General features: G+C 44.2%; 1 protein-coding gene across 1 annotated transcript in view; it reads left to right on the plus strand.

Moving 5' to 3' along the window:
• The window catches only part of LOC143929855 (pancreatic lipase-related protein 2-like), a 38,620-nt gene extending 15,406 nt beyond the window's left edge, over positions 1–23,214 (plus strand). The window contains exons 4-13 of the mRNA XM_077453826.1: positions 172–297; positions 374–508; positions 611–719; positions 3,185–3,304; positions 3,734–3,838; positions 3,926–4,044; positions 4,174–4,312; positions 6,928–7,039; positions 13,219–13,389; positions 23,101–23,214. Of these exons, the coding sequence (XP_077309952.1) occupies positions 172–297; positions 374–508; positions 611–719; positions 3,185–3,304; positions 3,734–3,838; positions 3,926–4,044; positions 4,174–4,312; positions 6,928–7,039; positions 13,219–13,389; positions 23,101–23,179 (1,215 nt within the window). The 3' untranslated portion in view covers positions 23,180–23,214. The remainder of the gene's footprint in view (positions 1–171; positions 298–373; positions 509–610; positions 720–3,184; positions 3,305–3,733; positions 3,839–3,925; positions 4,045–4,173; positions 4,313–6,927; positions 7,040–13,218; positions 13,390–23,100) is intronic.
• Positions 23,215–25,661: the final 2,447 nt, after the last annotated feature.

Below are 25,661 nucleotides of genomic sequence, written 5' to 3' on the forward strand. Positions count from 1 at the left end.
ACATGGCATCCGCTTTAACAATGATTTAGAATTTATTTATTTTTTTTTTTTTTTTTGTCTTGTATCATGAACGCACATGCAATACATTTTCACATTTAGGTGCAGTCCAAATTTGGTTTAGCTTATCACTAGTAGCTGAGTACTATATTGATTTGAGTATATCTGTTCTAGGTGATCAGTGCACTCAATGTCTCGTCAATCACTGGTACTAACTTTAAACCCAGCCGAAAATCCACATTCGTCATCCATGGTTTTAAGTCAACCGGGAACACTACGTGGCTGGTAAAGATGTGTCAGGTCAGTGTGGCTGAAGGCAAGAGGTCCTGGCCAACTGTTTATAAATTGATCTTTCATGAAGTCCTCTGTTTTGTAGACTCTCCTAGAGGTGTCAGATGTGAACTGTTTCTGTGTAGACTGGAGTGGAGGATCGTTTGCCGTCTACACACAAGCATCCAACAATATCCGTGTGGTTGGGGCTGAAATTGCCTATTTCTTGCGCTTTCTACAGGTATGTACCATGTCGGCGGGGGGGGGGGGGTGTTTTTTTTTTTTTTTTTTTTTTTTTTTTTTTTCTTCTTCACTTGCAGCTAAAATTGTTCATCTCCTCCAGGTAGTGCATGACTATGAAATGCATGAAGCTCACCTGATTGGGCACAGCCTGGGGGCACACGTTGCCGGTGAAGCTGGAAAGAGACAGAGGGGTATTGGTAGAATTTCTGGTAAGTGGAATGGAGTTCTGCTCCGATTTAAAAAAAAAAAAAAAAAAATTCAGGTCGTTGGAGCATCTGACAAAGTGACCAGCTGTTGTCACGTGTGTGGGGGTGGTGACAGATCTAAAGAGAACATAAGTGCTGTTTCTGCCTTGGTTCCCTCCAATTTATAATTGGCATGACACACGGTGACCACAGATGCATGCTTAACCACTTCTCACCCAAGGTACGTCCATTTGACGTACTGGTCTCTGAGTGGGGATATCTGAATTATGCCTGCAGTTACATGGATCATCCAGATATTGTGTACACTTTATTTTTTTTCTAGTGATTCCCTGCACTGTAAGAACAATCCTAGTGGCAATTCAGCCGCTTGAGCTTTCTTGGAGGAATTTTCTAGAGAAATTATTGTGTAGTGGGGGTTTTTGTAGGAGCAACGTGCCAGAATTGGCTCAGATGGGAAGTGGTTACCATGGCTGACACAACCTACAAGTTCTCGCTAGGGTGTGCAGGAAATGGTCAAGTCTGCTGCAAGCCATATGACCTTTAAGGTCTTGGCCAGTTTGCAATCACACAAGTCAACTAAAGTGACAATCCTTGTCTTGTATAGCCCCCTTAACCAAAAACTGGAGGCTTAGAATTCATTAGTGAGCCACTTTGTTCATTGAAGAGAATTCTGCAGGTGTAAACTTAAATTGGCCATATGCTGTTTGGAAACCAGATGACAGTTGCTTAGTGAAGGCTGCTGTCAGAATTCCTGCCCAGCATCTTTTTGCTCGAAATTTTGAGCTGTGTGTTCTTATAGGTTAAATTTGTGGGTACAATACCCAGCAGGTGTAGAGATGCAACTCTTGTGACATGTTCTGCACGGACAGCCAGTGTAGAACATATTCCAGTGGGTAGTATTGGGGCATTAGTGCTAGATTGACTAAAGCACCTAAACCCAAGGTAATCACAGCAATAAGTCCTATTTGCAACTTCAGAACACCCAATAGGGAGATGGTATGCATCTGGTCTGAACTATGTGGCATGTTCACCAATGCCATGAGTCTGGCGGACAAGATGGGAGAACTAGAGCTACTGTTGTACAAGGAGGATTTAGATTTTGTAGGAATTTCAGAGACTTGGTTCAACGGCTCTCATGAGTGTCTGGCAACCATTCAAGGGTATTGTATCTCAGGAACCACGTAGTCATATAAAGCTTGACACTTCCTAAATTTCATTTAGTACATTTTCATGGACCAGATGGTAAATGCACCAACATGAAATTGCTAGACCTACTGATTACCAACAATACAGACCTGATGAGAGGTGGAAATGCAGTGCAATTTAGGAAACTATCACAGGTCAATTGGTTTCAATATAAATTACACAAATGTTCCCCCCATAAGGGGAGTACAAAGATGCTGAATTTCAAAAGTGCCAACTTCCCTAAACTATTTACTAAATGGGATAAAATCTTGAACAAAACACTGAGGGGGGGGGGGGGGGGGGTGGATATACTTTTAAGAGTATATTAAATGAGGATATTAGCCAGTGCATACCAATGGGAAATTTTTAAAGGGGCTAAAGTCCTGGGTGGCTTAATTGCAACATAAAAATGCATCTAAAAGCAAAGAAGGCCCTCAGAAAATACAATGCTGAGGGAATATTCCAACTTTACAAAAAATGTAAGGGCACAAGCAGGGTGGCTAAGATGAAACGTGAAAGGCACATGGCGGGGGGGGGGGGAACCCAAGAAATTCTAGTGTGTGTATGTATTTTGCACCCAAGGGTCCTTAAAGCTGAGTTCTGCCTTTTTAAAAGTCAGCAGCTACAAATACTGCAGCTGCTGACTTTTTTGAAATATGGAAACTTGCTTGTCCGTGATGTCAGCACACCGAAGCTTATTTGTCCCTTAGCTGTTGGCTGCTGCTACCACAATCCTCTGTAAGGGAAGCCTTGTGGCTTTTTTTTTTTTTTTTTTTTTTTTTTTTTGGGGGTTCCCTATTGCGCTGCACTATACCACTGATCCCTGCTGTTTTCTGGGACCAGTATGTCTCCTAGAATACAACTGGGGGGATGGGAGGTGGTATAGATGACTGCCGGTGGCTTGGGTATCTATGCCCAGAAGTGGGAGCAAAATGCCTGTATTTGAAAAATACAAACTATTAGATGGTCATAAATACAATGTAATACTAACATAACAGCGCACACACGGGATGGACTTTAGTCAACCTCGCCTACTATAACTATGCCTGCCTACAAGCTTCTATGTTTTGGGACCTGCTACTGTAACTAGCCTTAACTTGTATGCGTATGTTTTTGAAAATGTCCCTCAAGGAGCCCTACAAACATTTAGAATATTTTACTTGATGCATGCAATTTCTTTCTTTTCCTTAATGCAGCCTGTTCGGTCTTGTTGCAAGAAATTGCAATTGCCACATGTGTTTTGTTTTGTTAAACATGTCCCGGCTTTTCACTTTACTATCTAGGTTTGGATGCAGCTGGGCCTTACTTTGAGAAAACCCCACCTGAAGTGAGACTGGACCCTACAGATGCAGTTTTTGTTGATGCCATTCACACAGATGGGTCATTTGATGACATTCATCTTGGTAGGTTTTTGTTTCTGCACTTTGAACATTCTCATTTCCCAGTCCATTATTTTATCTTTTGCTATATGGCAGAGCAGAAATGGATGAAGTGATGTGAGGCATATGCCTGATTTTATTGCTTTATTTGGAACAAGAAATTTACCTCCCTTTAGACTTTAAAAAAAAATGCATTGTAACCCATATGGAAGGCAAAATTACGGGGGTTCCCCTCCAGGCTGTTTGAGAAATAAAGAAATAAACCAAGCTGTTCATAGTAAAATTGTGGTTGCGTTTTTGCTAATGAGCTTGTTCAACTCTGAGAAGCCACGTTAAGACACAAGACTTGACTTTGAACATCCCCTGGCTTGCCTTCATTACTATAGTGTGGGACATAACCATAAAATTTGCCACTGTATTGGTCTCATTGTATCTGACTTGCATTTGTCTTAGGCTTTGGCATGAAGCAGACGGTTGGTAACGTTGACTTTTTCCCCAATGGTGGTATAAAGATGCCCAGCTGTGAGAAAATATATTTTAGACTTAAAGATATTGATGGTAGGTAACCTCCATGGAGCCCCCTATTTCACTGTGCACAATTGTAGTGTTCCACAGTGTTTAAAATTGCATAACTTGCTTTTCCAGACATGTACGAGAAGATCTCCTGTAACCACCTAATGAGTTATAAGTTCTTTACAAAGAGCATTCTGAGACCTGATGGTTTCATTGGTTACTCTGCTTCATCATACAGCGCTTTTCAAAAGGTTGGTCTTCATGCAACTTCAACTGGGCCAAAAAAGTGTTACAGTAACTGGAGTGCTATTTACACCAACAGACAACCTTTGTCCACCTATGTAAAAGCCATTTTTTTTTTTTTTTTTCCCCCCTCCTAGGGATTTGGGTTCCCTTGCACTAAAGTAAGTTGTGCCTTCATGGGATACAAGGCGGATGAATATGAATTTGGTCATGATGAAGACTCTACAGACAACCGGAGTTTTTTCTTGAACACAGGAGACCCTTCAAACTTTGTGTGTAAGTTCTTCAGGAAACTGCTTTATGGTTGGGGGCGAAACAATACATTATCCTTTAGACCTGCGTGTTTGATGTTCACACTGAGCTATGAATTGCATATCTAGAGTCAAATCAACCCACTGATTTTAATTTTGCATATGTAACAAGGGCTAGACCGCCTTCAGTCTGAGAATCTCAAGGGCCAGAGATAGATGACATCCTTCTGTATACAGTGGGTTGTGAGGCATGGTGGGTGCAAAGTAGTTAAAGCTATTGGGTGCCAGACGCTTCTTGAATGCAAAAGTTTGTTTCTCAAACTTTTTGGGTGAGAGGGTTAGGGCCAGGAAACCCTTAGGTACTTGCAAGTTCAATTGGCAGACTCTGACTTCAGCCATGCAGGGAAAGACAGCCTAGTGTATTATCCTTTCTTTTTTTTTTTTTTTTTTTTTTTTTTAGTATATTTATTCAAAAAACATAGTTAAAAACTACTCACAAAGTAGAAACAATGCTTATAGTAATCATATGGCAGTTTCCCAGTCCTAGCAAGAGGACTTGTGAACCACTGATGCGTTTTTGCAGGTATCCCTCCTTCCTCAGAGCCTTACCAGTGTTCCCTTGCAGCTACTTATGTGTTCACCTGGGGACCACATCCTTGATCTATTCTAGAGCCCCCTCCCCCAAATGGTGGGTTGTCTTACAAAGACTGACCTTTGCTGAATAGTTGTAACTTAACATATATATTAACACTTATGTTACTGCATTTACTACAGTAATTGTTACCTATATATCATACATGTGTGCTATATATGTAACACATACTGTAGTAATTGTATGTACCAACAATAATGTAAATGTGTATGTTTAGTTGCAACTATTAAGCAAAGTTCTGCCTTTGTAAGACCACCCACCATTTGGGGGAGGGGCTCTAGTGTAGATCAGGGATGTGGTCCCCAGGTGAACACATAAGTAACTGCAAGGAACAACACTGGCAAGGCTCGGAGGAAGAAGAGATGCCTTTTGAAACGCGTCAGGCAGCAATGGTTTGTATGTCCTCCTCTCTAGGTCCTGGAAACTGCTATCAGCGGACCAACATACTATAAGCGTTTTTTGTTTCTACATTTTTATTTTTTTAATAAATATACTAAAGGATAATGCACTAGGCTGGAGTGCCCTTTTTGTTCTGTTTGACTACTAGGATATCCCTATCCTGGAGGGCAGCAAGGCCGACATGTATTGTCCATTCTGAACCTTTTTGGATCAGCTAGTTAAAACACCCATGCACGAGAGTATTTGGTTTTTGTTGTACTGTACAATCCAGCAAGACACCACAGCTGCATGTGCAGGCATGTTGTCTCCCATGGCAATGGTATTTAACAGTTCCTAACACAAAGTGTAACGGTTCCTTTACTTGCACTATCACTCCTTGTAGTTCTTCAGCCCACTAAGCTCCCCCTCTCTCTAGACCACTCGCTGCCACTGAATCCCTTGAGCTCCTCTAATCTTCAGTGGTATCTTCCTCAAATGTTACCCCTGTCTCTCTGCTGGGTCCCTAGCTTGGCACTCGATGCCTCTCGAGCTTCACCCCACTGGCTTACTCGGTTCCTGGCTTGACACACAAGGCTGCTCTGCAAGCATCCCCCTCTACCTCCAGCCGGCAGACCCATCACTTTTGGTTGGACTGCAAGCGGCAATCCCAACCCTACGCTGCTCTTGCTTCTGGATAGACCCTCCAGACAGCTTGCCAGCCAGATTGGACCTAGCCCAGGCACATCCCCAGCCTAGCAGCCCTGGTAGTACAGCACATGTCCACCCGGACAGCTGTGTAGGTGGCACAGATCACCTGACTCCACAAAAGTGTGATTATATATTCTCCCCAGCAGGCCAAAGGATTTAAGAAAACCCCTGCCGTTTGCTGAGATTACCCATAATCTGACCTTGCATTGCCCTTCTGGTGTGTGTGTGGTACCTGGGTCACACTTTCTGCCACCCCTGCTCAATTTGGCCTCTAGGATCCTAGTGAAAATTCTTGTCTGATATAGGGAATAATGTGACACACCACCCCAAATTGGTGGGGGTAATTCTGTCTTCTTGCTAAGAAAAGGGGCTGCATCAGAGCCACAGTTCAGGGACTATGGTGTATTTTGTGTTGGGTTTTTCTTGGCCTTGTCTAGAATGTAATCAGGATGACTACTAGGCAGAACACAAACCACTTAATGGCGGTTAGTTGACTGATTGGACATTACATTTTATCTCTATGAAAAGCTGGGACTTTCATAGGATTTTTACTAAACTTCATACTGTTTCTTATAAAGGCCAGGGTTTTTTATTTTTGATTAGCGATTACCATCAGCCAACTATTTTGTATCACAAGCAAAAGCATGTACCGTATATGTGAATTTAGAATTTTGATCAATGGTCGTTGTGACCAACAAGCGTCTGGCACACAGGTCCAATCTGATAATTGGCATGGACTTGAAGGGGTGAAGATGTCCAGACTTGAGGTGCTTAAGATTAGAAGTGTCCCTTTTGGAAGGTGGTGCAGCAAAGGTTTACCATAATGCCAACAGTGAAATAAAAATGTATATGTATATATTTTTTCCTATAACAGAATTTTTTTTTTTTTTTTTTTTTTATAGGCTGGAGGTATAACATCTCTATCTTAATCACTGGATTGGATCTCGTTCCTGGGTCTCTTTCAGTGTCCCTCTGTGGAAAAGCTGAATGTTCCAGTCTGTATACAATTTACAGGTATGTCTGTCTCAACTGTATTCTGGTCTGAGGCATGGTAAACTTGCAAGTAAAACCACCTGGTTTTACATGATTTGTGTGCCTTACTGTAAAAGCTACATAACAAAACAGTGTTGCACTTAATAACTACCAATACATTTTTGAATGATTAACTTGAAAGATGCTGAGGGCACAATGACATATAAGTGTTCCCTAAATGGGAATAGTGAACAATAGTCCACACGCAAAAAAAAATAAAAATAAAAAATACATGAATTGAATAAAAACGAGTGCAAATATAATCCTCAGATTCTTCTGCACAACACACCACCAGTGCATAAACATAGAAAACGCATGTGCTCTCCTCCACCACAATATCCTAGCCACTCACCTCACATTCTGACCCCTGTGTCACCAGGTCAGAAAAAGCAGGTTCCCTCTCTCATACAAACTGATCAGCTGGTCAAGGAACACCTATCCTATCTGTGCTGCCTCTGGCTGATTAGATAGATGCCAGCCAATACAAATTCCCTCAATGGGGCCTGGTGCACATAGGAATAGAAGAGGCAAAATCTAGTGCTCTGTATATCAAAACAGTTTATTTCCATATTAAAATGTTACTCACAAATGCAGCACTTGAGCAGTGCAGGCTCAGGATGCATAGAAGCAAGATGCTTGCGGGATGACTATGCCACTGTGACTCCTTCCCCCCTACCCATGTCTGGCAATCGGCTTGCCTTGAACTAGAATGACCATTTCCACTGTATTGCATCTTGTTTCTATGCCTACTGAGCCCGCACTGCTTAAGCCAGCAAAATGGTCTGGTTTGAAAGTGGTTAAGACCAGACCACACTACTTTTGCGATTCGACACAGTGTCACTTTAACTGACAATTGCGCAGTCGTCTGACGTGGCTCCCAAACAAAATTGACTCCCCCCCCCCCCCCCCACAAATGGAGTTTTTTCTTTTGGTGGTATTTGATCACCCCTGCGGTTTTTATTTTTTGCACTATAAACAAAAATAGTGACAATTTTGGAAACTCATGTTTTGCTAGAATATCCCCAAAAATATATAAACATATTTATTCTCCTCAGTTCAGGCTGATGCATATTCTTCTATATATATTTTTGGTAAAAAATTGCAATAAGCCTTTATTTCCCCCCCCCCCCCATTGTCATGACTATAGTATAACCGATGTTGCCTGTTTCTGCTAACCAACACCCACTCCATATCTTTCCCCTTCCCATTAAAAGGAGACCACACCTATTTAAGAGTAAATTAGTGGCCATAGCAGCCACTTTTTATTAATCAAATAAATAAATTAACACACAAACATCTGTTAACTAGAAAACTGAAAGTGTTGGTCTTCTGCAGGACATTCCACCATACACTGCGGTCGTATTAACTGTAAACTAGGCCTCAAGCTGACATGCTAGCTCAAAAACAACCAACTATTGACTGCAGTGCACCCATTCATCAGATTCCGAACGAGCCCATATCTCCAATGCGTCCCGCATCACCTTTATGGGGAGGGGGTATCTTCCTTTACCTGCACCGTCCAACACCCGCCATAGCAAACAAGGGTAAAATCTTATCCTTGAGCGCACCTCCACACCCTTGGGGCTCTCAATACCATCTTGGAGTCCTAAGGCCCACAAATCGAACCCTACGGCATTAAGATGCACTCTGTCTTCTTGCAGGTAACGCCAGGTATCTACCTCTAACAGCCAACACCCCCACCCCCCCCCCCCCCCATTCCTCACTACAAACCTGCTTATCTCCTGGTTGACCTTCCTCCTAGCCTTGTTAATTCTGTCAACCGACCTCAAACCTCCACGTGGTTCTGGCAATCATGTCCAACCACACAATGATCATCCTAGGGAAGGCCGCACAAAGACGCAAGAAATCCTATTTGATGTCCTGCGTAACGTCAAATTTTGTTCAGAAACCCAGACCCCCCCCATGTAGAATCAATACATCCGATGGCCCGCAAAACGTTGCACTTCGGGCACCATTCTGCTCCAAAGCATCCCCCGGAAAACCATTTTAAGTATGCCTCCCTTCTGGGAATGCCCAATTGCCTACCTTCTGGCCTAACGTCGCTCCCCAGCAGACGTAAGAGTGGCCCATTATCCAGACCACCTGAAATAAAAACCCAAATACCGGTAACAGTTGAACAGCTGTAACACAAACCCATGCCGACACACCCATACTACCTGCTCTAAATGTCCACTAATTCCGGCCTGACATAAGATCTAAATCTCCTGGCCTCCCGCCTACTAATCCTTTTCACTGGCTCCTCATGCTAGCCGCCATTGCGGCTCCTATCCTGAAAGAATGGGAGGAAAACTTTTCGCCCTCCAAACCCAAAGCCTTTAGGCATTTACAGAAAACTCCTATGAACTGAAATCTCAATGCTTCGCCCCCCCCCCCCCCCCATTCAAATGTATCAAAAACGGGCCCGGAAAATCCAGCCAAGAGTGCGCATGAGAACAGGGCACAGTTGACAGACCGGAATTGCGAACACAACTTCCTTTCTAAAGTAACAGAGAAACTCTGGATAGCGGCACTCCGGATCAGGTAAAATAAGTAATGCCTTTATTATTTCCACATCATGCATATCACAACAGCAAAAGGGATAAAGAAAATAGAGCAAAAATATTGACACGTTTCACACTAAAATGAATAAGCGCTAATTTTAGCGTGAAACACGTCAGCATTTTTTGCTCTATTTTCTTTATCCCTTTTGCTGTTGTGATCTGTATAATATTTTTTGAGTGGAAATAATAAAGGCATTGCTTATTTTACCTGATCCGGAGTGCGGCTATCCAGAGTTTCTGTTACTTTACATTGGCTAGTGCAATTAGCCTGCACCTGGGACCCCTATCTTTTTGGAGGAAGAGTGGCCAGTTGCTTGATGGATCAGCCTAGGAGTGGTGGATTTTCTCTCCCATTGTCGGATTTTTTTTTTATTTTTTTTATTTTTTTTTCTGGATTCCTTTGCACAACTTTCCCTTGCCTTCCTGATCAGTTTTTGAACTGCACACCCTCATGGTCAACCTGTCTCCCTTGCAGTTTACCTCCCTGCCTTTTCTTAGAAGGGCTGACCAACTCCCCAATTCTGAAAGCTCCAAAAAACACCAATGCAAATGCGGTTTTAAACAAATTTCTCTTGTATCGTGAGAAACGCACCACCCATAGTTGCTCAAAAATCCTACCCAGCAGCTCAAACTACCCCGGTCTTTTTTTTTTTTTTTTTTTTTTTTTTTTTTTTTTTTTTTTTAACCTGCCGACCCCTCCAATAACCCTCTACTGCCTGTTTCACCCAGAAATCTTTTGTGACATCCTGCTCCCCTCTCTGCTTAAACCAAAATCCCAGGCCAGCCAATTTGTCCCATGCAGGAAACCGAAACGCCACTCTCCAGGTTCCGTGATACAAAATGGATTACCAGCAGTCTGTGATCCAGCACCTCTGCCCCCACCTGGGACCCCCATCATTTCCCATTCTGAACATACTTTCTCGTATGCTGTCCAAGTACCCTTAATCACTGATCGTCTAATCCAGTCGGAAATGCGTCCAAAGCAATCTTCCACAGTCCTGGTGGGCAGGGGACCCTGTGCGCATCTGCCACAGGAGCCAGTTCCCGGAACCTGTCCCACTGAAAGCGAGACAGTGAGTCGTCAATGTTTCCACTCTGGGCAGATGCACCGCATGGATAAAAAATGTTCACTTGCATGCATCTGAGAACCAAGTGCCTCAATCGCACCACTGGCGGGATGCCACTAATACCCTACTGATGACCTGGACCATGCCCAAATTGCCCCCATGAAATCGAACCTTCAGATCCCTGGAAGGATTCCCTCAGAGCTCCACAGCCAGTACCACCGGAAAAGGCTCCAGGAGCACCATATTCTTCAACAACCCCCCCCCCCCCCCCCTGTTCTCCGGGAGTTGGACCACGGGCCCGCACTCCATTTCCCCTGGAAAAAGGCCCCTGAACCCTGTGGACCCAGCTGCGTCAGTATAGAGCTCCAAATCTAAGTTACTCACCAGCCCGGACATCCACAAAGCCCTCCCATTAAAGCGTTCCAAGAACACGTGCCACATCCATAGGTCATCCCGATGATCCTTCGACAATCTCACAAAGTGTAATCCGGCATGCAACATTTAACTTTCCCAAAACTGACCGAGGGGTCCTAAGCTGCACTTTGCGCAATCCCACCAACCCTCAAATCTCCGCCTTCAATGCCTTCAGCTTTTCCTCTGACAAGCGACACTCCATCACCTCCGAATCCAAAACGATGCACAAAAAAAACTGATCACCGTAGTAGGTCCTTCAGTCTTGTCCGGAGCCAGTGGAATCCCAAAACGCTCTACCTGTTCCAGCATCGTCAAAAGCAACGCACATGCCTAAATAGGCCAAGCCCACGCACAGGAAATCATCCAGGTAATGGATTATGGAGTTCACTCCCGCGATGTCCCTGACCACCCATTCAATGAACGAACTGAAGCGCTCGAGCAACGCACAGGAGATGGAGCATCCCATGGGCAAACACCTGTCAACATAGTACTCATCCTGCAAATGACAACCCAGGAGATGAAAACAGTCAGGGTGTCTTGGAAGTAATCTAAATGCTGCCTCTGTCAGTTTTGGCCATCTTTGCCTCACCCAAAACACCGCCACATCAAAGGACGTGTATGAGACCGCACACACCCCTAAAACTGGCGGGATCCAAAATCTGCACCGCCTCCTTATCCAGATATCCATCTAGGAAAGGATGCATCCTTTCCACCCTCACCGGAGTGGTCCCTCTTGTTCGTTGACTCGCCAGCCCTACCCTTTCCATGCTTGAAACACCGGGTGGGCTCCCCCACAACCGGAGCACTTGTGCTTGTACTTGAAGTTTCCCACAAACTTACAACTCCCTTCGTTGTACTGCCAACAGATTTCCCTTTTTTTCTTTTTTTTTTTTGTCTGGAACACAACTTGTGGGACTCAAAGTGGGTTAAGTGTTACGTTTTTATGAGGAAATAAACAGTTTTGCTATATCGAGCACTAGACTTTGCCTCTTCTATTCCTATGTGCACCGGACCCCATTGAGGTAATTTGGGCTGGCTGGCTGGTATCCATCTGATCAGCTGGAGGCAGCACGGAAAGGCATAGGATTTCCATGACTAGCTTATCCATTTGTATCCCAGAGGGAACCTGCTTTTTCTGACCTTCTGGTGGCACAGGGGTCAGAATGTGAGGTGAGCGGCTAGGATATTGAGGTGAAGGAGAGCACATGCATTTTTCTATGTTTGTGCAGAAGAATCTGAGGATTCTATTTGCATTTGGACTTTTTATTTTTTTTGTGGGCTTTTGTTATATTGCCTACTACATAGTGATTATGGTTATTTGTGCTGATAGAAATGTTACTGTAAAAGCTACTTTATAAATTGGGGTGGTTGCCCTCTTGTTCCTTGGATGGCTTCAGTTGCCATTGTGCTCTTGCTGGGTGTCTGTGCCCCTCCACCTTAAGGGGAAATGGGCTCCCTCTGGCCAAACCTGCCCTCATCCTTCCTACTGCTTGGACTGTCAAATGCATAGTTAGGCTTGCAGTAAACGGAGGATCCCAACTAAGCACTTCAGCTTCCACACATTCATGAATTTGTGCAACCAAAACCAGGATCAGTCTTTTCAGGCTGATAACTATGCTAGGCCTTTTTATTTTTTTTATGGGGGGGGGTGGCTTTCATATTCCAATAAGCCGCCTGAAAACACAGCCATGGTTGTGGGGATTAGACCCTTGGGGACAAGGTACTAACCAGCTTACACTGCGCCCTGATTGGACAAAGCTTTATCCAATTGGGGTGCATAATGTGTAGCGCCGTGTTTGGCGAACAGGCAAATGTTTGGCCTGGACTGATGCTTGGGTCAAACCTTTCGCCCATCCCTAGTGTTGCAAAATGTCATTCCTTCCTGTGAATTTTTAATTGTAATTTTAGTGGCTAAATTGAGTGTCTTCACTCGCATAGAGGGCACAATACGTCAAAATTACTGTGCAGTACTAGAAAAGCCGAACCTGTCTATGTAATATGTATGTCTGGTGGGCCCCAAGTAAATAGGATTAAGCCCTGCCTGTTGAAATAGAGTGAGCGTGTGTTTGTCTTTTGTGTGTACAGAAGGATTGGCAACTAACACTATGCTTGTTTGCAGTGGGCCGCTTAATTCTGGTTTGACCTACTTCTCTTTTGTTGATGTGGAGTTGGATGTGAACCCTGTCCAGATGGTGGAATTTGTCTGGCATAAAAATAAAATCTCCTCCCGCCGGCATCCTAAACTAGGTGCCTCAGCCATCACACTGCAATATGGACCAAGTGGAGAGATGTATGTATATAAATTCTTTGCAACAGATTTTAAACCTAAGACTTGAGTACAACCTGTTTGATAATGTAAGTGCCACAAATGAGATCCATGAGATTTAGGTGTAATTAAGGCTTAAATAAGCCAATGGGTCTACTTAATGTTAATCTTACACTTGATATGCCTGATGTGTCAGTACCATGTGTATAAAAGGCTCATGTTCGTTGCCTTGATTGACATACCTGGTGATCCTGCCCATCCCCTTGCTTTCCTATTCCAAAATGACCACATCAGGGCATGGAAGCACATCATCCCAGTGTAGTTAATGTTCTGGCTGTGCTGGGTAAAAGGCTGGCTTGTTCTCTAATTGCAAAGAGCCTGGCTGGCACGGCCATTCATTGGGAAGTTCAGTGCACTGCAGTTTATAAGCCCCCAGCTCTCAAAGCCTCTTGGAGCTGAGGCCATGTGGGCACTATAAAAGTGTTCTATTTAAAGCAAGGGTAGGCAAGTTTTCAAAGAAATTGAGCATTTCAATTTTATCCCCCAAAAAAGATGTCAATTTCACACTCGCAAAGGGTGTGTGGGTTTTTAAAAAAAATAAATAAAAATTTTCTCACAAAAAAAATACTGCCCTTGCACCTCAGATCTACCCCACTACTGAATTGCCTCATCTGTGCCCCCCCCCCCCCACACCAATACACCTTTTTACGTCTGGTCCAACCCAGGGGGTTACAGTGGTTGGGCATCAAACACTGAACCCCCCCCCCCCCCTGATCATCTATGATATGCAGACTGGGGAAAAAGAAATGAGATGCACCTATCCTGCTGATCCATCTCTCTCACATCCAGCCCATGTGCTTGTATATGATGTCACATACAAGCATATGGAATGGATGAGCTCAGGTCAGGGGCATTTTCTGAAAGCAGGACTGTGCAGGTTCATAAGTTGAACCCCCTGCAGCTGAGAGTTCTTGGGTGTGGTTTTCATTACACTGAATACTGGCTGTAAATATAAACAAAATGTGTAGCGCTAAGATTCATAACCATGTGCCATAATGAGAAAAAATTCTTAAACAATAGTGCACAAATTGGAGGCCAGTGTAAAACTGGTAGGTGAGTCTGCCTGGAATATTTAAATCCAGATGGAAATCGGCAATGTCTCAGAGGTGACTACACGGGAATGCAATACTTGTGACACGGAGAACAGCGATACTTAAAACTTTCAATGAAGTACACTTATCAGCAATGGTGGACACGCATACCATATGGCAGAGAGTCCAATGTGCATGGATTGCTCTCTTTAGGTATGATGATGGGATCCTGGTCACGGGGATACACTTTAGGACTGTGGGTTTGCGGCCAAAGATGGTCTTTAGGCTCGTCCCAAACCTCGAAATCTAACACGTCGGTGTTCATCGATGATAATCTTCACACTGGTCTATTGTCGGTCAGATACTATGCAATTACACAGCACAGATATAATCAATATTCACTGGAGACAGTATCAGCAAAGATGTCTCTGCTCTAGCAGATCCCTCCTGTCTGCTCCCCAGATGACAGAACTCGGAGCTCTGTTGTCTGAGGAGCAGACAGGAGGGATCTGCTAGAGCTGAGACATCTTTGCTGATACTGTCTCCAGTGAATATTGATTGGCATCAGATACCATGCGATTACACAGCACAGATAAAATCTTCTCACTGGTCTATTGTCAGTCATTGTTGAACACTGATTTTGGATTTGGAGGGTTGGGTCAAGCCTAAAGACCATCTTCGGCCGCAAACCCACAGTCCTAAAGTGTATCCCCGTGACCAGGATCCAGTCATCATACCTAAAGGGAGCAATTCATTTGACTCTCTGCCATATGGTATGTGTGTCCACCATTGCTGATGAGAGTACTTCATTGAATGTTTTAAGTATCGCTGTTCTCCGTGTCACAAGTATTGCATTCCCATGCAGTCACCTCTTCTGAGACATTATTGCTGATTTTTCCATCTGGCTTAAAATCTTCCAGGCAGACTCTTCTACCAGTTTTACACTGGACTCTAATTTGTACACTATTTGTTTAAGGTGTGTGTGTGTGTGTGTGTGTTTTCCATTATTGCACATGGTTATCATATGCCTTAGTGCTACACTTTTTTTTTTTTTTTTTTTTTATATCTGTACGACTGAGTGTTAGCTGCTACAGAAAGTTGGTGTGTTTTTTTTTTTTTATTTTTTTTTTTCCGGGAGCAGCGATTTTTTAGTGATGCTTAAAGTGAAACAAGTCTAATATTCCTTCACATTTCATGGGGGGGGGGGGGGGGGTTGGCGCGGTGTCTATAGTATGCCTGTAAAGGGGTGCATGTTTCTCATGCTTAGAACTGTCCCTGCACAAAGTGTAATTTCTGCAGGAAAGTCTTTTAAAAGCACTCAAGGCTATAATGAATTGTCGGCACCCCATAATACAGATAGGTCATTGATGTACAAAATAAAAAGCATGGGGCTCCCCCAAATTCAATTACCAGACCCTTTATCTGAGCATGCAACCTGGCAGGCCCCAGGAAAGGAGGGGGGAGGGTGACGAGAGCACCCCCTCCTGAACCATACCAGGCCACATGCCCTCAACATTGGGACAATGCTGCACTTCCAACAGTCAACTATACATGTGAACTTGGTGGCTGTGGGTAATCCTCTCCCAAAGGCAGGGGCAAACTATTAAGTTCGTGAACAAGTGCAAATAAATGGAACTATGTTCCAGAAGTCGCTCACTTTGTTGCTGAATGGACTGTGGGGCTGGGGCGCCGCCGTGCTGAGCTTGAGGAGTGGAAGGGAAGTGATCAATCCTGCTCCCTGTGGTGTGTTGAGCTCTGGGACGGAGGTGCAGTGCACGCTGAAAAAAATGTATATCCAAATTGGACACAAGGTGGCGTTTGCATTGCGTAGTGGGAGGCTTGGAGTGCAATGCACTGCGTGTGAAGCCGCTTGTCCGAGCGGCTGTTTGTCACATGGAGGGCTCCGTGGTAAGGAGAGTTGCCATACCGGCCTGCTTACATGTTTCGTGCGCATGCGCTTTATCAAAGCTGGCTTTGATAAAGCGCATGCGCGCGAAACACGCAGTGCGTTGCACTCCAAGCCTCCCACTACGCAAGGCGGATGCCCCCTTGTGTCCAATTTGGATATACATCTTTCAGTATGCACTGCACCTCTGTCCCAGAGCTCAACACACACCACAGGGAGCAGGATTGATCACTTCCCTTCCACTCCTCAAGCTCAGCACAGCGGTACCCCAGCCCCACAGTCCATTCATCAACAAAGTGAGTGACTTCTGGAACATGGTTCCATTTATTTGCACTTGTTCACAAACTTCAACGTTTCCCCCTGCCTTTGGAAGAGGATTAACCAGTCACAAAGTTCACATGTATAGTTGACAGTGCAGCACTGTTATTATTTTAAAGTCACAAATGGACTCCAGGGCTAATTCATCACCAAGCAACTGTCGTTTTTATATTGTTGTGATTGACTGATTTAATGTTTTTAAGGTCCCAGGAGGATCAGACGTCTATGGTTTTTATCTAATAAATTGACATCAGATTATGAGTTTCTCTGATGCGCTGCTTTTTGATTGTTTTAATTTCTGCTTTTTTCCACCAAGTCCAAAGTGGTCTAGCAGCTGCACATTGAGACTAATTAAAGGACATCTTCTGAAATAACGATTATCTTAACATATGGATAAGCGTTTTCCACAAAGGATTCATCATTTGTGCGCCAATGACTTTTGTTGTTGACAGTTAAATTCGCCCAGCACCGATTGTAGCCTCCGAAGCTGGACCTTGTGCAGCCTCACTATCCCCCCGAATCTGTCTTGAGCACCAACAATTTATCCTCTGGCAAGCCAAGCATGGTGGTCGGACCCTTCAATCTCCACCAAAGGAATATCAAAACTCCCCACAATGTAGATAAAAGATCACACACATATTGGAAGCCGGTGCCCCCAAGAAAAGAAAATCATCCAAATAATCAATGACAGAATTCCCAGCCGCAAAGAGAAAATTTCGGGCCCCCCCCCCCCCCAATGCAATTTTGCTCTTCACCCCAACCTCTCAAACAGACACGCATAGAAATTATAACTGACAGTGTCCTCAGTTACCTTTCATGTCACAGCACTCCATTACATTGCAGCCATTGTCACATTACACATTCGTGTATGTTTTGGCAGCCCATTCATTTGTGTGGGCTGCCATGCCTGCGTTCCCTGCAGAAAAAAAGGTGCATTGAGCATTTTAAAATTGCAGTGGCCTTGAAAGCCATTCTGCTTTTGCACCATGTGACTTACCTGCAGTTTCTGCACACACACTCACTGTTTTTAAAAGTATGGCTAAACATTTAAAATGCAGCAAGTTTGCCGATGCAGGAACTGCAGGTAGGTCACATGGTGCAAAAGCAGAATGGACAGACAGTGCTGTATTTCGCTGCTTGATGGGCATAGATGTGAGTGGCCTATTGCATAGGGTGACCAGATGTCCCCGATTTTCAGGGGACAGTCCTCGGATTGAGGACACTGTCCCCAGACCAAGTCTGTCCCCGGATTTGACTTCAACGGGAGCTGGGGCAATTTTCAAAGACTGTCAGTGTAGAATAAAAAACAAAACTAATTCTGAATTGCACACCCCCGCTCCTACTAGCTTAGGGGGCTGTATTTTTTTTTTTTTCCCATTATCTGTGTCTCTTTCTGATGGTGATGTGCCTTGGCTCAAATCCTGGCCAGCCGTCTGCCTGCTTATCTTCTTGCCTTCCCCTGCAGAGTCGTTTTCCTCTGCTCCCCACCCAGTAGTAGCCGGGGCCCGAAGAGTGAGACCTGAGAGGCCAGTGGAGGCAGCACCGGGCAGAGAGAGGCAGCTGAGCTCGGCTGATGTCCAGCAGCAGGAATAGAGGGGAAGCGGATCCAATCATGGGGCTGCCAGTGCCTTCAAGGCTTCAACACAGGTGTGCTTTGGGGATGTCTGTGAATAGACTACATTGCACTGTGCCTGTCTCTCTGGCATAATGGATGGTATCGGAACTCACAGGCAGCAGGCCCTTATTGGTCATAAGTTAACAAAATCAGCACCAAGCAGCCATGTTGGGTGACAGAGCCTGTCAGAGCCATGATAGAGTGCCTGCTGCCTGTGAGTTATCATAATGCTGATGAGGTTAGCCAGTTTCCGATCACCTGATGGCAGATTTACTGCTACAGGGCAGTCGTGCTGCGCAGGATGACTTGTATACGTGAGCTTGCATTTCTGGGTATCCGAGCCAATAAGCGGATCCGGCGGACTCCCCTAGTGGTCTGCCTATGTAAACAAGGCAGTTCGCTATTCTGTCAGTGTGGAAGTCATTGATCCTGTGTTCCTGCAAAACAGGTACAGGGATCTATGTCTTGCCCTCACCTCCCCCACAGTGAGAACACTTGTTAGGCACACATTTAACCCATTGATTTCCCTACATGTTATCCCCTTCCCAGCCAGTGTCATTAGAACAGGGAAAGAACATATTTTTAGCACTGATCACTGTATTGGTGTCACTGGTTCCCACAAAGTGTCAAGTGTCACTAATGCCACGTACACATAAGCGGAATGTCCGACAGAAAAAGTCAGACCGAATCTTTTCATCGGATATTCCGATTGTGTATGCATCTGACTTTTTGTTTTTTTTTTTTTTTTTTATTCTGACGGACCTAGAAATTGAACATGTTTTAAATATTTCTGACGGAACCAATTCCTATCGGAAAAACCGCTCGTCTGTATGCTGTTCCGACGGACCAAAAACAACGCATGCTCTGAAGCAAGTACGAGACAGCAGCTACTGGCTATTGAACTTTCCTTTTCTAGTCCCGTTGTACGTCAGTGTTCTAGACCGTCGAATCTTGATGTGATTGTGTGTAGGCAAGACAGTTTCTTCTCAAAATCTTAAAAAAAAAAAAAAAAAAAAAAATCGCTGACATAGAAATTTACAAGGATAACAGTAATTTCTGTTTAAATGACGTAGGTTAAACAAGTGCAATGTTAAAACGCAGAGTGATATAAAACAATGTAGTGCACAGGGATCGATAAACATAGTACTCCCCTTCAGAGGAAAAGGAGAAGGGGAGGATTCAACCAGATACACAAGTGATAATACCAGCAAAAATAAAGACCTTATGGTGAAGGGTAGGAAATTTAAACAAAGGGCGACTTTGGATCTTACCAGTCTCCTGAATCCTAACCACGGATGTAAGTGGCACAGGATGGGGGGGCACATTTAGACTCCCAAATAACACAAGGAACTTGGGAAGGAGGTCATCCAATTGGAAAGAATTGAAGGCAGTATGGCTAGCACTTAAGTTTTTCCAAAAATAGTTGAGAGGACATCATGATCAGATCAGACAACTCGTCAGTAGTTGCCTACATAAACAAACAAGGAGGGACCCGGAGCAGGGCCCTATGGTCCTGAGCAGAAAAAATTCTGGTATGGGGAGAGAAAAATATTCAATGTTTCTCAGTGGTCCACTTAAAGGGGGATTTAAACAAAGTGGCAGATTTCCTCAGCAGGAAGGAAATGAGGGAAGGGGAGTGGATACTAAAACAAGAGGTATTCGACCAGATCACAAGGAAATGGGGAATACCTCAGGTAGACTTATTTGCATCAAGAGAACTGGAAAGTCCAAACATTCTTTTCCCTGAGGATGGAGCGCTTGGCGTGGACGCATTAGCGCAAAAATGGGCGTTCAGCATTTGTTATGCCTTTCCCCCACCAATGCTAATACCAGCAGTAATAAGGAAGTTGCGTACAGAGAACACTTCCTTAATTCTCGGAGCTCCTCACTGGCCCAGGAGACTGTGGTTCTCTATGCTCAAAGAACTCACCATAGAGCCGCCTTGGTTGCTACCAGTCCAGGAGGACCTGTTATCCTAAGGCCCAGTGTACTGTCCGCAAGTGGAAAGGTGGAAGCTAGCCGCCTGGTATCTGAGGAGCAGCTGCTAAAAGCAAAAGGGTTCTCAAACCGCTTGGTAGAAACACTGCTGAAAGGTTGAGGCGTGTAACATTTACCAGAAGGTGTGGAAATGTTTGTGCAGGTGGTGTGCAGAGAACAGTCTCAAAACGCAACGCTCAGTAGCAGTTAGAATTTCTACAGAGTGGAATAGACAAGGGACTGAGCCTTAGTACATTAAAGTCAAATCTCAGCATTATCAGTTTACCAGGAAAGGAGGCTAGCCTCTAATCCATGGGTAATCAGACTTCTTAAATCTGAGCAGACAGAGGCCTATGCAAGGGAAGGCCTTACCGAATTGTGACTTGTCGCTAGTGCTGTGAACTATGACGGCAGCCCCCTTTGAACCTCTAAAGGATTGCAGCCTGAAGATGCTGACTCTTAAAGCTATCTTCCTGGTAGCGATTACTACAGCCAGAAGGGTCTGTGAGATGGGAGCACTATCAATCGGACCCCCCCCCCCCCCTTTTGCCAGGTTTTCCCAGATCGTATAGTGTTCAAGATGGACACGGGTTTTTTTGCCTAAAGTGGTCTCTAGATTCCATAGAGACCAAGAGATTGTATTACCTTCATTTTGTCCACTTCCTGTTCCTGCACAGGATTAGAAATTCCATAGTCTAGATGTCAGATGCATCCTACATTATTTAGAAGCAACTAAATAGATTAGAAAGACTGAATCTTTATTTGTTTTATATGCAGGGGCTAAGTTAGACCACAGCATCAAGAAGTACAATAGCCAGGTGGCTAAGGGAAGCCATAGAACAGGCTTACAAGTTAGGAGGTAGGCAGACCCCAAAGAAATCAGGGCACACTCCACAAGGGCAATGGCGGCGTCGCAGGCGGAGAGAGCTGGAGCAACGCCGGAGCAGATTTGTAAAGCGGCAACTTGGTCCAACTTCACCACTTTCGTAAGATACTATAGAGTGGACCTATGGTCTGCTGAAGATCAGGCCTTTGGGCGCAAAGTCTTGCAAGCTGTAATCCCACCCTAAGAGTAAGTGCTCGGTTATCCTCTCAGGTGGCTGTCCTGAAAGACGATTGGGGAATAAAACGAAGTTGCGTACCGTAACATTCTTTTCCGGAGTCTTTCAGGACAGCCGGATACCCACCCATATTTAGACATCAGGATTTCCTTCACAGGAAATGTGATATGATTGTTTATCATATGTTCTTGTGTCTCCCCAAGCAGGCTGGAGGTGCTCTTAAAGAACTGAGAAGCAGCAGGGGAGGAGGAAATTTAGTAAGCTGACGCAGGTGTTTCCTAAAGATGGCTGTCCTGAGACTCCGGAAAAGAACGTTACCGGTATGTAACTTTGTTTTTTCAACTTCACACTCTATAACAAATACTTTTCACAATAAATGCTGTAAACTCTTCTCAAAAAAATAAAACATCCTGCACTCATGCCTCAGATCTGCCCCAATTCATTCACCTTCACGTTTCAGATCACCACTACCCCCCCCCGCCATGTTACACTGATGTACCTCCCACATCTGTCTCGCCTCTGTACCCCACCAATACACCTTTCACATCTGCCCCCCCCCCCCCCCGCTCAGCTATAATATGCAGAGATGAGACACCTCTACCAGTCCTGGCACACCTTTGCTGTATTTAATTACAGCTGGGAGGTTTTTTTTTTTGCTAAACAAACAAAAAAAAGATGCTAAAAATAAAAAAATCATGTTTAATAGTTATAAAATTTTGCAAACAGGTCATTTTTCTCCTTCATTGAAATGTGCTGATTAGGCGGCACTGGTGGGCAGCACTGGCAGATGACACTGATGGGCAGCACTGGCAGATGACACTGATGGGCACGGATATGTGGCACTGAGGTGCAGCACTGTTGAGGCAGATTGTGGGCACTGATAGGTGGCACTGATGGGTGGCACTTTTATTAACGGGCAGGTGGGCACTGATAAGTTGGCCGTGATCGGGACTGATATCCCGTTCACGGCTGCCGGTGATCGGCTTTTTTTTTTTTTTTCTCTCCTCGTGCTGTCAGCGCGAGGAGGAAAAATGGCCTATTGCCGGCTCTGTTGTGTCACATGATCAGCTGTCATTGGCTGACAGCTGATCACGTGGTAAGGGGTCGGGATTTTTTTCTTTTAAATGGTAAGGGGATATTGAAGTACCCCCCCACACCACTTCACAAACTGGGTGGAGCACCTCCTCCCGCCCCCCCCCATGACTGTTCTCTGTATTACAGGGAGCCTACAATTCATTATAGCCGCAAGTGCTTTTTAAATGACACTTTTGTGCAGGGACAGTTCTAACCACGGGGAAACATGCCTCCCTTTACAGGCATACTATACCCGTTACACAATTTAAAGGAATATTACTTTTTTTTTTTTTTTTTTTTTTTTTTTTTTTCACTTTGGGCATTATTAATCGCTGCTCCGAAAAAACATCAGTTTTTTTAAAACTTTTTTTTTTTTTTTTTTTTTGCATTGATGCATGTCCCCTGGGGCAGGACCCAGGTCCCCAAACACTTTTTAGGACAATAACTTGCATGTAAGCCTTTAATATTAGCACTTTCGATTTCTCCCATAGCCTTTTACAAGGTGTTCTGCAGCTTTTCCAAATTGTTTGTAATCCTTGTCTTTCTAAACCCTAAAATGTGGTGACTTAACATCAGTAAACCTTTCTTATTACTCTTTACTTCAGTGAGCTGCAGGGCAGTTTTTGCTGTGTTGGGTTTATTTTTCCTTTTTTGTCCCAATTCATTAATTATAATTTTTATTTTTTTCCCCAGTTACAAGTTCTGTGGAGGAGACATGACGACTGAAGAAAATGCAAAACAAACGTTGAAAGAATGTTTCACTTTTTTGTAATTCTAGAACTTGCTAATAAATGGAGGAATTTAAAATGGTGTGGGAACTTGAAGTCTTCAAAACTGTTGACCTTTTTCCTGTTCTATAGTTGCCACCCACTCAACACTATATAATGGGTTAGGCGTGTGCGATTAGTTTCGTACGAATGTCCATACATTCGGGATGATCTATTCACAAATTTCAGATCCAAATTCCATTACAACAGAAACATGACTGGTGAACAAAATGGCAATCAGGTTTTCTGCTGCTGAGTGAGGGTTGGGGGGGGGGGGGAGAATTACTTTTTTTTTTTTTTTTTTTTTTTTGGTGGGAGACTGTTACTGGTGATCAATGGGAGATTCAGAATTGGACAAAATAAGAATTTTTGTTAATTACAATTATTCATTATGATGACATCCAGGAAGTCGGCACAGGGATGGTGGGAGCCCCTCATAATGAGCACAGGGATGGTGGGAGCCCCTCCATAATGAGCACAGGGATGGTGGGAGCCCCTCCATAATGAGCACAGGGATGGTGGGAGCCCCTCCATAATGAGCACAGGGATGGTGGGAGACCCTCATGATTCATCAGAATGAACATTTGGAATTGTTACAAAATTAACAAATTCGTATTTTTGTAAGAATCCAAATTGAATTTCAGACACTAAATGCAAAACAAATTGACAGTGCACATGTCTATATAATGGGTATAGTAAAACTGTTCCAAGGTATATAAAACTGATTCTTCAAGGTCGAATCGAATCCATCCTTCTACTTCACTACTCCTTCCAGTTTCTTCTATGGGATGGATGCCTTATTAGCAGGCCAAAAGGTAGTTGTGATGGTGCTAAACTTTACCTGTTGGATATGTAAATTCACCTAGATTTGGCAAAGTCCTCTAGAACATGTCTTTAACCAAGCTTTTTCAATGTAAGATTTCAAACCAAGGAGTTCCATCCTTTTGTGGCAATCTGCTCTGGCAGGAATTACACTATTTGCATTTCTGCATAGGCTTTGGGTGCTGAGGGTGGAAAAGGAAGACCTGGATTTTAATTTTCCCAAAAGTAGTTTTGTACTACTTTGGGGCAACTTGAGGAACATGCACAGATGTCTGACTTTGCTCCTGAAGTAGGACTCTCATACGCTTTGCAAACGTGTAAGTCCAGCTGAACTCGCACAATTTTAAACCCGCATCAGTGTGAACCTAGGCTTAAAGTTTATTATAAACAGTGAAGAATAAAACTTGTTCCAGCTGTGAGATGCCATGTGCATACCCTTAAGGAAGGGTACTATGTCACAAGTGGTATGCAGACTAGTCACTATGTCCTTGACCAGTGTAGCTCAGATGTCCCCAACTTTCCTTTTACCTGCTTGACCATGGGTACTCCACCCATTCTCATTACCTAAATTGAGACCAGACATGAAATGGAGTACAGGTGGCCATAGCATTTGATTAACAAACACTTATTCAAATAACATTATTTTGGTTTCAGAGGTTGATGTAAAACAGTCCTTGGGCCTGTTTGCAACCCCATCTTTCATTTCAGCTAAACCATGTGTAGCACTAACCTCCGAAGGACCTGCTGGTTTTATTTGGGCTTAATGATACTTCCTTGTCTGCTTCGCTGTCTAGGGAGTCCTGTGGTAGTTGGGCACAAAGAATGTGGAAACAATCATCTTTTGGGTTATTTAGAAGCCTTTCAATAAGGGGTAGAGGGTTAGGATTGAGTTCAGGTACTTGTATTGCAAAAATGGAAGTCTCTTATAGGAAAATACAGAGAATAACAACCGTTTCACAATTAGATTTAACAACCCCCAGATAGACCTAGTGAGAGGAGGTCTATCAGGTGCTTGACAGTCTCTGCCACAGACTTGTGATGTACACTTGCAGGCATGTACTGGCCATCGGGGCTACCGGGAGATTCCCGGTGGGCCGATGGCTCAGTGGGCCGGTCTGGTGCAGTCCTGGAGCAGCTCCTCTCTGACAGTGAGTGATCTCGCTTTAACTCCTGTCAGGAGGAGCAGTTTCCGTGATATGCTGGAGAGAGCATTAGGCTTTCTGCTCCCTCCAGCCTGCAGGGGGAGATTGACACGGTCAGCAGACTTTCCTTCCTCTCTCCCCTATCACTTGTTATCACATGACTGGAGAGAGGAAGAAGAGAGGCTGCCTTTAGAACTGTGAGTACATGTGGGAGGGGGGCACTCTGATGTAAAGGGGCTGGTGATATGACACTCAAAACGTAAGTGGGCCGGTCTGGATGACGTCCAGGGCCAAATTTCTGTCCCAGTCCAGTCCTGTACACTTGAGTGTTACTGAGGGACGTAGATACAGTTTAAAGAGCTATCATATGGTACCAGATTCTCTCAGCTGATCTGGCGATACTGTGATGAGTGTTGATCCAGGTTGCGTCCTTCAACTAAGCCTCCAGGCTCCTTCAGAGAAACCAGCCTTGTGTACGGCCTTCTCCTAAAGAGTCCTCCCCTGGGGTTCTTCAGTTGCTGGG

This window comes from Lithobates pipiens, unplaced genomic scaffold, assembly GCF_037356315.1.
Source record: "Lithobates pipiens isolate NorthernLeopardFrog02 unplaced genomic scaffold, aLitPip1_a1.2 Scaffold_25, whole genome shotgun sequence".
NCBI classification, from domain to species: Eukaryota; Metazoa; Chordata; class Amphibia; order Anura; family Ranidae; genus Lithobates; species Lithobates pipiens.